The sequence below is a fragment of the Macrobrachium rosenbergii genome, chromosome 51 (genome assembly GCF_040412425.1).
Source record: "Macrobrachium rosenbergii isolate ZJJX-2024 chromosome 51, ASM4041242v1, whole genome shotgun sequence".
Classification (NCBI taxonomy): Eukaryota; Metazoa; Arthropoda; class Malacostraca; order Decapoda; family Palaemonidae; genus Macrobrachium; species Macrobrachium rosenbergii.
Genome location: NC_089791.1, coordinates 44,742,633 through 44,757,382, shown reverse-complemented (window position 1 = coordinate 44,757,382; position 14,750 = coordinate 44,742,633). Strand labels below are relative to the sequence as shown.

General features: G+C 36.4%; 1 protein-coding gene across 10 annotated transcripts in view; it reads left to right on the top strand.

Annotated features, from left to right (window-relative positions):
- The window catches only part of LOC136833353 (protein FAM135A), a 302,262-nt gene that overhangs the window by 247,431 nt on the left and 40,081 nt on the right, over positions 1-14,750 (top strand). For all 10 annotated transcript variants that reach the window (XM_067095379.1, XM_067095378.1, XM_067095377.1 and 7 more), the window contains exons 4-6: positions 6,732-6,874; positions 9,940-10,079; positions 12,988-13,092. In XM_067095379.1, coding sequence (XP_066951480.1) covers positions 6,732-6,874; positions 9,940-10,079; positions 12,988-13,092 — 388 coding nt within the window. The remainder of the gene's footprint in view (positions 1-6,731; positions 6,875-9,939; positions 10,080-12,987; positions 13,093-14,750) is intronic.

The following is a 14,750-nucleotide window of genomic DNA, read 5'->3' as shown; positions in this document are numbered from 1 at the left end:
CTCTCTCTCTCTCTCTCTCTCTCTCTCTCTCTCTCTCTCAAAACCATATCTCATCTCATCCAGATGAGCACACAGCGACTCTCTCTCTCTCTTTCTCTCTCTCTCTCTCTCTCTCTCTCAAAACCATATCTCATCTCATCCAGATGAGCACACAGCCTCACTCTCTCTCTCTCTCTCTCTCTCTCTCTCTCTCTCTCTCTCTCTCTCTCAAAACCATATCTCATCCAGATGAGCACACACAGCTCACTAAACCATATCTGATCGAGATGAGCACACAGCCACTCTCTCTCTCTCTCTCTCTCTCTCTCTCTCTCTCTCTCTCTCTCAAAACCATATCTCATCTCATCAGATGAGCACACTCTCTCTCTCTCTCTCTCTCTCTCTCTCTCTCTCTCTCTCTCTCTCTCTCTCTCTCAAAACCATATCTCATCTCATCCAGATGAGCACACAGCCACTCACTCTCTCTCTCTCTCTCTCTCTCTCTCTCTCTCTCTCTCTCTCTCAAAACTCTCTCTCTCAAACCATCTCATCCAGATGAGCACACAGCGACTCTCTCTCTCTCTCTCTCTCTCTCTCTCTCTCTCTCTCTCTTACTAAACCATATCTGATCGAGATGAGCACACAGCCACTCTCTCTCTCTCTCTCTCTCTCTCTCTCTCTCTCTCTCTCTCTCTCTCTACTAAACCATATCTGATCGAGATGAGCACAGCCACTCCACTCTCTCTCTCTCTCTCTCTCTCAACCATATCTCATCCAGATGAGCACACAGCCAGCCACTCTCTCTCTCTCTCTCTCTCTCTCTCTCTCTCTCTCTCTCTCTCTCTCTCTCTCTCTCTCTCTCTCAAAACCATATCTCATCTCATCCAGATGAGCACACAGCGACTCTCTCTCTCTCTCTCAAAACCATATCTCATCCAGATGAGCACACAGCCCTCTCTCTCTCTCTCTCTCTCTCTCTCTCTCTCTCTCTCTCTCTCTCTCTCTCTCTCTCTCTCTCTAGTGATATTCCGATGAATTGGCAGGAAGGGAATCTGATCATGGAGATTAATTGCAGCATTGACCAAAAAGATGTGAAATCATTCACAGACATATTGAAAGGATACGATCCTTCAAGCTGGAGCAAATCTGTAGAAAATATAATGAAAATAATAGAAGAGATACCAATGAAAGTTCAAGTTATCAAAAGACTTATAAAGAAAATCTCAAAAATCAACACATTCCATCAAAGAAAATAAGTAAGGTGGAATTAGTGAATATATTGATTGATGCAATAGGCAAACGGATGCCTAAAGCATGTAAACTATGTAGAGTGTGGTATAGCATTGTAAATCCACAAAACCTGATTAGGAAATGCTATGCTTACTCGTACCGACACACCTGTCATGTGCTGAAGTTGAGCAAAATAGAAATAAGGATACAAAAATATTTTTGCTCAACATGTCTAGTATGGATAGACAAGGTCATTAAATCAAGACTTAATGTACAGATTGTGGAGGATGAAGAAGATGAAGAAGAGGAAGAAGAGGAAAATAGAGAAGAAAATAAGACTGAAGAGAGAGAAAAGATTAATGAAAACAAAGAACAGGATAATAGTATGGATGCAGAGAAACTCATAGATTCTAACATATGAGGCAATACAGCAACATACATATGAAGAAATAAATTATGACCTGATAAATCAAAAATAAAATCCCAAAGAGGTTGTACCCGGATCTCCATACTGAGGGGAATGAACAAGAAAAGAAAAGAAAAGAAAGACACAGTATGCACCCTTTTGAAAAGAGGGAATTGCAGGTTTGGTGAAAGATGTTATTACAAACATCCCAAGATATGTCACAATTATGAGATCTATGGCAAATGTGCATATCTAGATGGCTATGAAAGAATGCAGAGATCTACATCCAAAAATATGTAGAAACTGGAAAGAAGGAAATGGATGTAGGTTTAATAAGAAATGTAGGTACATGCATCCTGTAGCCATGAAAGACCAAAATCAAAATCAAAAAAATAAAATACATATAAAAAACCAAGGAAAAAATGAAACAAATAAAAGAAAAGAACAAAGATCATGTGATGAAGGCAAAAAGCAAGCCAACAACACATTATGAGAAGTCAGCACCACGATATGAGCCATCAGCACCTAGATATAGCACAAGGAACAAGCAATGTATCTATGATGCAAGGGGGATGGTGCAGATATGGAGATAAGTGCAGGTTTATGCACAAAGTGAATAAATATGAAGCTGGAAGAACAAATATAATGGAAAAGTTGGATTTTTAATGTACGAATTTCTGGAAATGAAAAAAAGATCAACATATCAGAACAGGAAAGAGACATGGGAAAATCCTTATTATTACCCATATTAGATAATGGAGATAATATGCAAACAATCATAGTGATTTAGAGGGTCTAGTTTAGTAACTCAAAAGAAAGATAGAGTTCTTAGAAGAACTAACCCAAAATGAAAAAATAGAAATATTGAATATAAGTGAAACCTGGTATTCCCAAAGACTGGTAATGATGACCAGATAAAGGGTTTCCAAACTTATAGATCAGATAGAAAAATAGAAATCAAGGGGGAACCGATGATATGGGAGAGATGCCAATCAAGGAAAAATCTGTGAGAAATATAGTAACACAGAATGTGAATTAATAGCGGTAGAATTTGAATCTGAAAAATTAGTGAACATTGTAATATAGACCCCCTAATACTAAAGCGTTTGACATAATAATTGAAAAACTGGATGAAATATGTAGAAATCACAAGGACTGGACTATACTCCTAACCGGAGACTTTAACTTTCCTTTTGTAGAATGGAAAGAACGAATAGGAGACTGTGGTTGTATTTATACATATAAAAAAGAGAGCAATAGTAGTGCAGAAGATAAGAGGCAATTTGAAAAGCTATTAGATATGCTACTAGAACATAACATTCAGCAAATAAATCACCTACCAACAAGAAAGGATAATATTTTAGACCTAGTATTTGTGAATGAGGTGAACTATGTTAAAGAAATAATAGTATATAACACGAGTATTTCGGACCATAATGTCATAGAATTAACAGTCCGTTCCAGAACATACGAAAACAAAGAAAAGCAAGAGACGAAAAATGGGAAGGATATGGAAAATACAATTTCTATAGTAAGAATATAAATTGGTCAAAAATAAATGAAGAATTAAACAAAGAATGGGAAAACATATTTGTAAGTGATGATATACAGGTAAATACCGATATATTATATAAAATATTAGAGGAAATAGTGGAAAAATATATACCGAAGAAAAAGTAAGCATCAGTCACGAATTCCAAGAGACAGAAGGATCTTGTTCCAGAAAATTAGAAAGTGGAAAAAAGCTCTTGCAAAAGAAAAGAATGCATGGAAAGTGATGGAACTAAAAAGTAAGATAGAAAATGCAGAACAAAAGATTATACAATCAAAAGAAAATGAAAAATGGAACCTAGAAGAAATGACACTACAAAATATCAAGCAAAACCCTAAAATTTTTTATTCATATGCAAAAAAAAGATGAATAAAATAAGAGTAGAAATAGGCCCTCTAAGAATTGAAGGGCGATTAACGAATGAAAAAAGGAAATATGTAACATATTAGCAGAAAGATATAAGAGTGAATTTACACCTAGAATTGACAATGAAGATAATGATACAGAAATAAGAGATGAAAATACTGAATACTTATCAGATATAGATATTACAGAAGCCGATATTGTGCAGGCTATTAATGAAATTAAAATGGATCAGCAGCAGGACCAGATGGAGTACCTGCCATATTGTTAAAGAAAGTGGTTCATTCAATCGCAAAGCCGCTAGCAATATTATTAAGGCAAAGTATAGATACAGGCAAGATTTATGATGAGCATAAATTAGCATATATTACTCCTACTTTCAAAAGTGGTTCAAGACTAGAGGCAAGTAATTATAGGCCTGTGAGTCTGACATCTCATATTATGAAAGTATATGAAAGGGTAATGAAAAAAATATAATGAAACATTTAATGAAAAATAGATTGTTCAATATAGGACAACATGGTTTTGTACCCGGAAAAAGTACACAAACCCAACTGTTAGTCCATCATGAAAGCATATATAAAAATATGATAAATGAAAAGATACAGATGTGGTTTACCTAGACTTTGCAAAAGCTTTTGACAAGGTAGATCATAATATATTAGCGAAAAAATTAGAAAACATAACATTGTTGACAAAGTAGGAAGATGGATAAAAGAATTTTTGCAAAATAGAAAACAGATAGTGATTGCAAACGATGAGAAATCGGATGAAGCTACGGTAATATCCGGTGTACCACAGGGTGCGGTGTTAGCTGCATTGCTGTTTGTGATTATGATTGCAGACATAGACAGTAATGTTAAGGACTCAGTAGTAAGAAGTTTCGCAGATGACACAAGAATAAGTAGAGAAATTGCTTGTGATGAAGATAGGAACTCGCTACAAAGAGACCTAAACAAAATATATAAATGGGCAGAGATAAATAGGATGGTATTTAACTCTGATAAATTTGAATCAATGAACTATGGTGATAAAGTAGGAATGCTATATGCATATAAAGGACCTAATAATGAGACAATCAAAAACAAGGAAGCAGTTAAAGACCTTGGTGTGATGTTGAATAGGAATATGTTATGCAATGATCAAATAGCAATTCTATTGGCAAAATGCAAAGCAAAAATGGGAATGTTGTTCCGGCACTTCAAAACTAGAAAAGCTGAACACATGATTATGCTTTATAAAACGTACGTACGTAGTCCACTTGAATATTGCAATATAATATGGTACCCACACTACCAAAAGGATATTGCACAAATAGAGAGTGTACAAAGGTCATTTACAGCTAGAATAGAAGAAGTTAAGGACCTTGACTACTGGGAAAGACTACAATTCTTAAATTTATATAGTCTTGAAAGGAGAAGAGAACGCTACATGGTAATTCAAGCATGGAAACAGATAGAAGGAATTACCGAAAACATCATGGAACTAAAATTATCAAAAAGAGCAAGCAGAGGTAGATTAATAGTGCCAAAAACTATACCAGGAAAATTAAGGAAAGCACACAGGACATTAATCCACCACGCACCAGCATCGATAATGCAGCGTCTATTCAATGCGCTACCAGCTCATCTGAGGAACATAACAGGAGTGAGCGTAGATGTGTTTTAAGAATAAGCTCGACAAATATCTAAGATGCATCCCAGACCATCCAAGACTGGAAGATGCAAAATATACCGGAAGATGCGTTAGCAACTCTCTGGTAGACATCAAAGGTGCCTCACACTGAGGGACCTGGGGCAACCTGAACGAACGAAGGTCTTGTAAGGTCTCTTACTAAACCATATCTGATCGAGATAAGCCACTCTCTCTCTCTCTCTCTCTCTCTCTCTCTCTCTCTCTCTCTCTCTCTCTCTCTCTCAAAACCATATCTCATCCAGATGAGCACACAGCCACTCTCTCTCTCTCTCTCTCTCTCTCTCTCTCTCTCTCTCTCTCTCTCTCTCTCAAACCATATCTCATCTCATCCAGATCAGCGACTCTCTCTCTCTCTCTCAAAACCATATCTCATCCAGATGAGCACACAGCCACTCTCTCTCTCTCTCTCTCTCTCTCTCTCTCTCTCTCTCTCTCTCTCTCTCTCTCTCTCAGATAATCCAGGTGCTATTATTGGTTGTATCTGAAACATGAGATAAATGCTATTATTCAATTAGAATAGAAAAACCATAAGGTCTCTCTCTCTCTCTCTCTCTCTCTCTCTCTCTCTCTCTCTCTCTCTCTCTCTCTCTCTCTCTTTCTCCACGCCTATTTGCTTGGATCTGAAAAAAAAGGGGGAAACGTTTTTTTCCTCTTTTGTGTGTGTCCTTATTAAAGATGGCCCTGAATTACTGTTTTGTAGAGAGGTCCCAGCGGGCCCCTTCTCCATTCAACTCCCTAAGACTTTTCCGGAATCCCCCATATAAAGTTTTCTTCAAGTAGTTATAGGAGGAGGAGGAGGAGGAACCAACTTTGGAATTATTACTTAAATCTTTTTCATGGCCCCCCAGTGGAGGAAATAGAGACTGGTGCTCACATATATACATATATGCATACATTCGTATTTTTACTCAATGATATGTGTTCGTATGCTTGTTTTTACTTACTTACATTTATTCATTTTTTCATAGGATGTCATTTCTTGTTTGCGTAGATGGCCATAGTTTTTGTGTCGCCAGGTCAATGTATGTTATACTGTACCCTGTCAAAGATTCATTACTGTTTTTTCTGCCTTTAGAACATGGAATTGTTTCAGTATGATGTGATTGGTTATGGTATATATCCCATCATATATATATATGAATATATATACATATATATATATATATATATATATATATATATATATATATATATATATATCGTTATAGAGCTGTTGATTGGTATTATGCTTTAACATCTTATTCGTCTTTAACATTAGCTTTTATAACGTCAGAGAATAATGTATGTAATCCATCCATATAATCCATATATATATATATATATATATATATATATATATATATATATATATATATATATATATATATTTCTCGTTGTAAAACTATTAATTGTTATTATGCTGTAACATCTTATTCACCTTTGACCTGAGCTTTTGTAACGCCGGAGAATGGCAGAATGTAACCCATCCTTCAGTGGCTGCTTCTACAGTTGTGTGTTTTATTCCAGGTGGAAGCGGGCTGGTGTTTCCAGCGTGTGTGGTCAACGGGTCGGCCGTGAGCAAAACCTTCCAGATTCTCTACCGGAACGAGGAAGTTCACCTGGACGACCACGTCCTCTTCAAACTTCACCTGATCATCGATTCCCATAAGGTAAAGATCCTATTCCCATACGGTAAAGGTCCTTTCGTGATCCTTAAAGTAAGGGGACTTCTTAATGGTCCAGTAATGCAGTCCAGAACGAGCAATCCGATTCTCATAAGGTAAAGGTCCGAGTCCCTTAAGGTAAAGGTCCGAGTCCCGTTAGGTAAAGGTCTGGTTCCCGTAAGATAAAGGTCCGATTAACATAAAGTAAGAGGTCTGATTCCCTTAAGGTAAAGGTCTGATTCCCAGAAGACTAAGGTCCTATTCACACAAAGTAAAGGTGTGATTAACTTGAGGTAAAAGGTCCGATTCCCATAAGGTAAAAGTCCGGATTCCCATAAGGTAAAGACCCGATTCCCATTATGTAAAGTTCGATTCCTATTAGGTAAAGGTCCAATTCCCATAAGGGAAAGGTCTTAGTTCCATGAGGTAAAAGACATTCCCATAAAGCAAAGGTCTGATTCTTATAGGGTAAAGGTTCGATTTCCATTAGGTAAAGGTCCGATATCCATAAGGTAAAAGTCTTAGTTTCATAAGGTAAAAGACCGATTCCCATAAGGTAAAGGTCCGATTCCCACAGGGTAAAAGGTCCGATTCCCATAGGGTAAAAGGTCCGATTCCCCTGAGGTAAAGGTGCGAGTCCCATGAGGTATATGCCTGAGTGCCATAAGGTAAAGGTCCGACTATCATATGACAAAGTTCCCATTCCAATAAGGTAAAGGTCTGATTCTCATAAGGTAATGGTTTGATTTTCATAAGGTAAAGGTCCCATTCCAAGAAGGTAAAGGTCCTATCCCCATAAAGTAAAGGTCTGATTCCCATAAGGTAAAAGTCCGATTATCATAAGATAGGGTCCCATTCCAATAAGGTAAAGGTCCAATTCCCATAAGGCAAAGATCCGATCGTCATGAGGTAAAGATCCCATTCCAATAAGGTAAAGGTCCGATCCCTATAGGGTAAAGGTCCGATTCCCATAAGATAAAGGTCCTTGTATGACCTGTAAAGTAAGAAGATTTCCTAGTGGTCCAGTAATTCTGACCAGAACTAGGAGGCCCTCTCCAGACTTCGTTCAGTCATCGAGTACAGTAGGTTAATTGGCAGATTCTTTTCGTTCTGTTGAAATTTTTTAATCGGTGTTCTCGCACGGCTGTTGCAGAACATTATGGTAAAAATTCTATTACCAAATAATATGTTTTCAATAGTTAATTATTTACCAGCCTGTCATTTCCGTAACTAGGTAAATGGCATAGTCTTTGTACCGTTTTGAAATATTTCTTTTTTTATGATTGAATTAAATTTCTTATCAAGGTGTGATTCTTAGACTGTCATAGGTCTTGTGAATCATAAGGATAACAGAAGCCTCCTATGTACAGTACCCGGCTCTCTGAGTCCCAGTTACGGACAAAACGACTGGATCTTGATGGTCTTTATAAACGCTTTATGCTTTTACTTTTGAAAGAACGATATTTATCAAGTTTAGAAAGAAGTCCCTATGGAACGGAAATAGTAAGCTAGAAGGTTAATTGAGCCTGTTTTCCAACAGTTTTTATTATTATCATATAGATCAACTGAGGTCTCTGTGCGCCAGTATTTTTGAAGAGATTATATGGGTTGTCCCATGTGAATGTGCGTACATAATGACAATATAATAATAATAATTTGTGTCGTCATTCGTTATGTATTCTCTCGTAATCTTAGTATCTTCGCTCTTATTGTTCATTTCTGCTTACGCACTGATGCTTTCCACTTGATCGGGGTTTACCTTATCAGTGCTTTCTTAGGAATTCTGTTACACCAGTGCTTAATCTCTCTCTCTCTCTCTCTCTCTCTCTCTCTCTCTCTCTCTCTCTCTCTCTCTCTCTCTCTCTCCTGCGTCATCCAAAACCATGTTTCTTATTTATTCTTTTTGCCTTTACTTTCATTGCATAACGTCACCCGGTCCTTTCAGAATTCGCTAACAGATGTCCATCAGAGCAGGTGTCAGGGGTTTATATTAGCGGGTGTAATGGTTTCTAGGACTGGTCAGGTTTAACACACTTGCGTCACAGCATGATTAGTCATCGACAGCGGAGTATAAATTTCAAAAATAGATATGAAAATTACTTAAATTTAAATTGTTCATGCACATGGGGTTAGAGATAGTTGGGTTAGGTTAAGCTGGTCCAATGCCACCACAATCTATTTCACAAAGGCAGCTTGTAGTGACGGTTAAGTGTTAAAAGAAATAAGATGGCTGGTGTCGACTTCTGAACTCGTCAAACCAACAGTCCGTTACAAGGTGAGGAATAGGTTTGGTGAATCAAAGATAAACAATAGGTTAGCAACATATTATTGTATGCCTTTAGAAAGTTATCTCGGCCTAAGAGTAAAACGGAGGTCCTTTTTTCTGTCTGTTTTCAAAAGATCTAAAAGGAAAAATTATGGACGCATTTTAGTTAAATTTTAGGAATTTTTAGGTTATAGCCCAAGGAGCTGAACAGATTTTGGCGTGAACCCGAACCCGAATATAGAACCAGGGTAGCTTATTTTGCTTCCACCACCTCGTGTATTACGATCACTTAAAAGAATTCCCTCTTTTTATTGCCTTCTCTATTTTGTGTATCGTGGTGATAATCAGTTGCAGCTTACGATCACAGAACCACATGTTTTTAAAGTGACAGTGGCCCTCTTTCCTATTGCTGTCCCTTACAGTTGTACAATAATAATTATTCATTTATGGTGACAGACCGCCTGTGTATATAGTAAATGTGGGGCCTATTCTTTCTTCTTGTTGCCGGTTATTAGTGCAAAGTGTATGATTACATAACCAGCTATTATTATTATTATTATTATTATTATTATTATTATTATTATATGGCTATTATTAAAATCAATCTATTTGTTCTCCAGTTTGGCCGATTACCTAGACCGAGCGGCTTGATATTGGGCCTAGCCTATTCCTTCTTGTTGTTGCCAGTTATTAGAGTAAACGTGTATGACTACATAACCAGCTGTTATTATTATTATTATTATTATTATTATTATTATTATTATTATTATTATTATTATTATTTAAATGCTTCTTTTCTTTCCAGCTGGCCGATTGCCTAGACCGAGCGGATTTACAACTCGTAGCGGAACTGTGGTTCACCGAGCATGCCTTCGGACCTGACCACCACAATGCTATCCAGTGCGTCTCCAGCCGAACGCTCAACCTCCACTTCTCTCCCACTAGGTATCCTCAACTTATGGGTGTCTGTTGAAATTCCTTCCCTTCTTTCCTTCCTGTCTGCATATTTCACAGGAAAGCCATAGTTTTGTAAATACAAACCTTTACGACGACATTCAAAAATTCAGATGATAGCAACTCGCAACAAAAAGAATTGTTTCCAGTTACTGAAGAGTGAACACCATGAACTCAATTTTTTAATGTTTTTTTTTTATTTCCGTAATTCTCTACACTTGACCATTTCTTGTTTGTTTGCCCATTTATGAAATGTGGTGTAATATAGAGTAGGGCATGGCATGCCTAAGCAGTTGCATTATAGTTAAAGATAGAATAACATTGTTAGCTGTTTCATACTTCCGTCACGAAAGATAAGAATTTTCGAATCCATTTCATTCATGAAATGCTGGCAATCACTGGATCACAGAACCAAATGTTGTCGAGGGGGGGATGAATAGGCTTATAAATTTCATCGTGCCCATGTTGACTTGAACAGTGAATTTGTACCTGGTAGTTAGTTGATTGCAGTGGGTCCTTATGAGAATGGAGAAGGTCATGGCCAGCAGCTGCATCCCTGAAGACTAGACCACCCATTCAGAAAGTGTATGTATATATATATATATATATATATATATATATATATATATATATGTGTGTGTGTGTGTGTGTGTGTGTGTGTGTATTGTTAGATAGAGGTAAGATCACCATGCAAAATTGAAATTATAGTATTATAAACAACCATGCAGAACAACGTGTTCCTTATTCCTGTGACTAAATAGGCACAAGTAGGATAGTACATTAACTATGCTGATTTACTTGTTTTATCGCCTGATCATTGAGCATTGAGGGCAGCTACTTAGTTTACGTAAATACCCGTCAGTTTAATTTTAGAGTAATTAAAAGAGACTTGTTTACTTATGGCACTATTGAAGAAGTTGTTCCCCAAAAGTTCATTACTTCTAGACGATTATTGGAAAACTTTCGACGTCATTAACGTAGGAAACTTAAGCTTCCGATCCTTCTCCAGTTGCTGAACCTCCTCGCGATTTATGGTGGGTAATGTGGTACTTTTTATGTAAAAGGTGAATTTTCAGTGCGTGTCGGAAACAGCTTCATTTCTTACACTTAATTTACTTATAGATACGGCCCAATCATTCAGACTGGTATAGTGCGCAAAGTGCTGATGTATGCAGAACGAATTGGGCAAATAAAGTCTTTAAAAAAAGAAGGGTTCAGGGAAACGTTGATTTGCCTACAGGAATATGATTTTTTTTTTAATTCTTTATTCTTTGAAGAAATTTTGAAGAATGAAAGCTTTCGTAATCCTGTATCCAACTACTTTCCTGCATTGATTAGCAATAATAAATATACAAGCCGGAAACTGTTCTGTGATCTTCATCACCATTTTTATCACCGTTGTTTAATAAATATCATAAGGAGTATATTATACAAATTAAATGAAGCAGGTATAAACGTGTATATTGGACTCATGCTCACGTGGGCTTCAAGGGAAATTAAGATACTGTTAAAGCAGCTAAGTAAACAGCAGAGTTTATGGAATAAGGATTCTGATAGCAAGAAATTGAAACGTCAGTTTGAACAAGTACAAGCACATGAGAAATAGAACAAACAAGAGATATTTCAACGGCTTCTAATACTACTACTTCTTCATTGAGTTATATTTACTTGTCCCTGAAGTGGTTACACTCGATGGCTCGGTCGGTAGAGCAGCAGACTAGGACTTCATATGAAGTCTGTGTGTGGGTTCAAACCACAGCCGACTGGTCAGAGGGTGACACTTTTGCTATCATGTAGACACCCCGGGATTATGTATGTAATCAACGGATAGGTTTGCTGGAAAGCAAATGGGTGTTACAGACCAATACACAAACAAAGCCACTCCAACATCTTCTAAAAACATAACAGATTCCTCACACATCTCGAACTGTATTTCTTTGCTCACATCTCCTCGCTGCTGGGAGAAAGGGAGCTTGGGATTTGGCACGATACATATACACGTGCTACCAGGGTCCAGCGCTGTCAGGCAGGGCAGCCGATCAAGGCTACGGCCTACCCCCAACGCTAAATCAAGTCCCTTCAAAGAGGCATCGTGCTTACCCCATAATGAAAAAATGGGAAAAAGCACATTAAATGAAGAAGGAAGTGGTTATACTCGTTTTACCAGGAAATATATAATGAACCTCTCACATGATCCAGACCATGTATGTTGATAGTGCAGGTTAAATTGCCAATTAAACATTTTCCAAGTGAATTGGTAAACTTCAGGTAACAACGTTACCCAGCTTCAGGAACAAATCGGTTAAGAATTTTTTTCTGAATCTTCATAATTTTCATCAACCAGTTAGTGTATTGAATTTTCAAAATACTGCAGTTTATTTTTAAAATTTAAGATTTTATGTCAAAGACAAACCCCTCGAATGAGCCCTTTGAGAATTGGATATTTTAAGTTAGGCTTCTGGTTGAAGTGCCTTAAAATAACAAATAATAAATCAGTAACATAGGTCTAGAAAGAAGCGTTGGTAACGCTGCTTACTGTTCGTTTATATATATATATATATATATATATATATATATATATATATATATATATATATATATAGATATGTATGTATGAATACACTGTATATATATATATATATATATATATATATATATATATATATATATATATATATATATATATATAATAAAATCATCTACCTGAATTCCCTTCTGCATTCTACCCCTCTTCAACTTATACTTTTTTTCTCTATTAAACATTGGTCTTCCTGCTTGTTAGCGTTCTGCCACTTCCATAACTACAGCCATTGTTGTTGCCACACCACGCTACAGGGAAACCAGTTGTGTTGTGTGCAGTAAGAGAATGTGATTTTCACATGATTTTCTCTCGCTGCAGGGGCCTTCATTACCATCTTCCAGTGCTTTTTGACTACTTCCACCTCTCTGCTGTTACCATCACCGTCCACTGTTGTCTCGTAGCCCTACACCAGCCATATATCAAGTAAGTGCATTGTTAATCACTGTATAGTTGTGTCCTTTGCAGTTATGTCAAGTTTTACAATAAGTTCTATGTGTTCCTTCAAATTTTGGCTATAATTGACATATGCTTCACTAAAATAAAATGAAGAAGATATTTTCCTTCCCTACACAGAATTTATTACATGTGACACGGTATATTTATAAAAGAGATGTTGATTAAATTGTACAGCAGGACATAGTACGATTATTTATCCAGGAATCAAACTTTTTGCAAAGTACAATTCACGAGAAGTATCAACCTTTCTGACCTTTCAGATAATTAGTTTGGTATCTTAAATTCTGGATTAGGAATGCAAAGTTAGATTATATAATGGTGCCTAGTTTAGGTACGTTATTTTTTTTCAAAATACAGCTCACTACTTTTTGTGGACTGAGTACAGTACTGTATTATAAGACAGATATATGTTGCACACATTTATTGGGGAGAGGCGAGATGGAATTGGACATATAGGCTAGAAATGTTGTGTAATATTATTTTATTGATGTAGTTAATAGACCTAGGATAAGCAAAGACATGTTGGCTGTGTTATTAATACAAAAGTAAATGTTGCTGTATAACAGACAAAAATTTGCTTAGCTTTGCAAAAAGTTTGTGTAATTTGGAACTTCATTGTTACCTGACAAAACAGTACTGGTATTTAATTTTCTTAATCCTTTGAATCTTGTAAATGGTATGCAAATAAATAGAAGATGTAACACTGTAAAATTTGACCTGTAAATAGTACTTATAGTATCCTTACAAACCTGAAAATTACCATGTAAATAAAGTATGATAATTCTTTATGAACAAAGGAAAGTATAATCCATGAGCGTTTGGCTGAAGAAATAATAGAATATTTTGACCAAGCTGGAGAGTCCGACAATTTCCGTGTTTCTCATATTTATGTATTCTCTCTTTACAAGACTATGGGAGTTTCTAATGCCGATGTGATAGTAATGCTCCTAAAATGATATCTCAGTTATTGTACCAAAAGACACCCTTAGATGCAATGTTGCACCTAACTGTCGCCTAGCACTAGAATATAGGTATAGTGTAATTGACTAAATAATGATACACAGCAAGTGTTCTCAGATATGAAATATGGTCTTTTAGAATTTCTTTTTTATATATATTATATGATCAGGGATATATCCAGTATTATGATTTTTGGATAGGTAGATGTTTTTAAAGAGACATATTGTACCAATGTTAGAGACATATTGTATCAGTGTTAGTGTCCTATACAGATAACCAGGATGAGCAACTGTTTTCATTTAACACCAGACACAACTACAGTAAACCCCAGTGGGCTGGAGAACTCAAACAGGATAAACAAAATTTCTTAATGAATAAACTAGCCCATTGTGTAAATTGGTAATTTTGACAGATTGCATAAGTTATTGGAGCCACTTCATATTTTGCTAGTCCCGGTAGGAGGAGTGACTGCAATTCCTTATAGGATGGGATATTTTATTGTTTCGTTGGTTGTGAACGTGTTTTCCTCAGCATCTTAAGTTTTCGTGTTATGTATTCATTGAACTTTTCTTGTTCATTATTAATCATTATTGAACTTTTCTTGTTCACTATTCTACACTATGTTCGCTGATATTTTAGATACAGTAATTCCATAGTCAAAATAA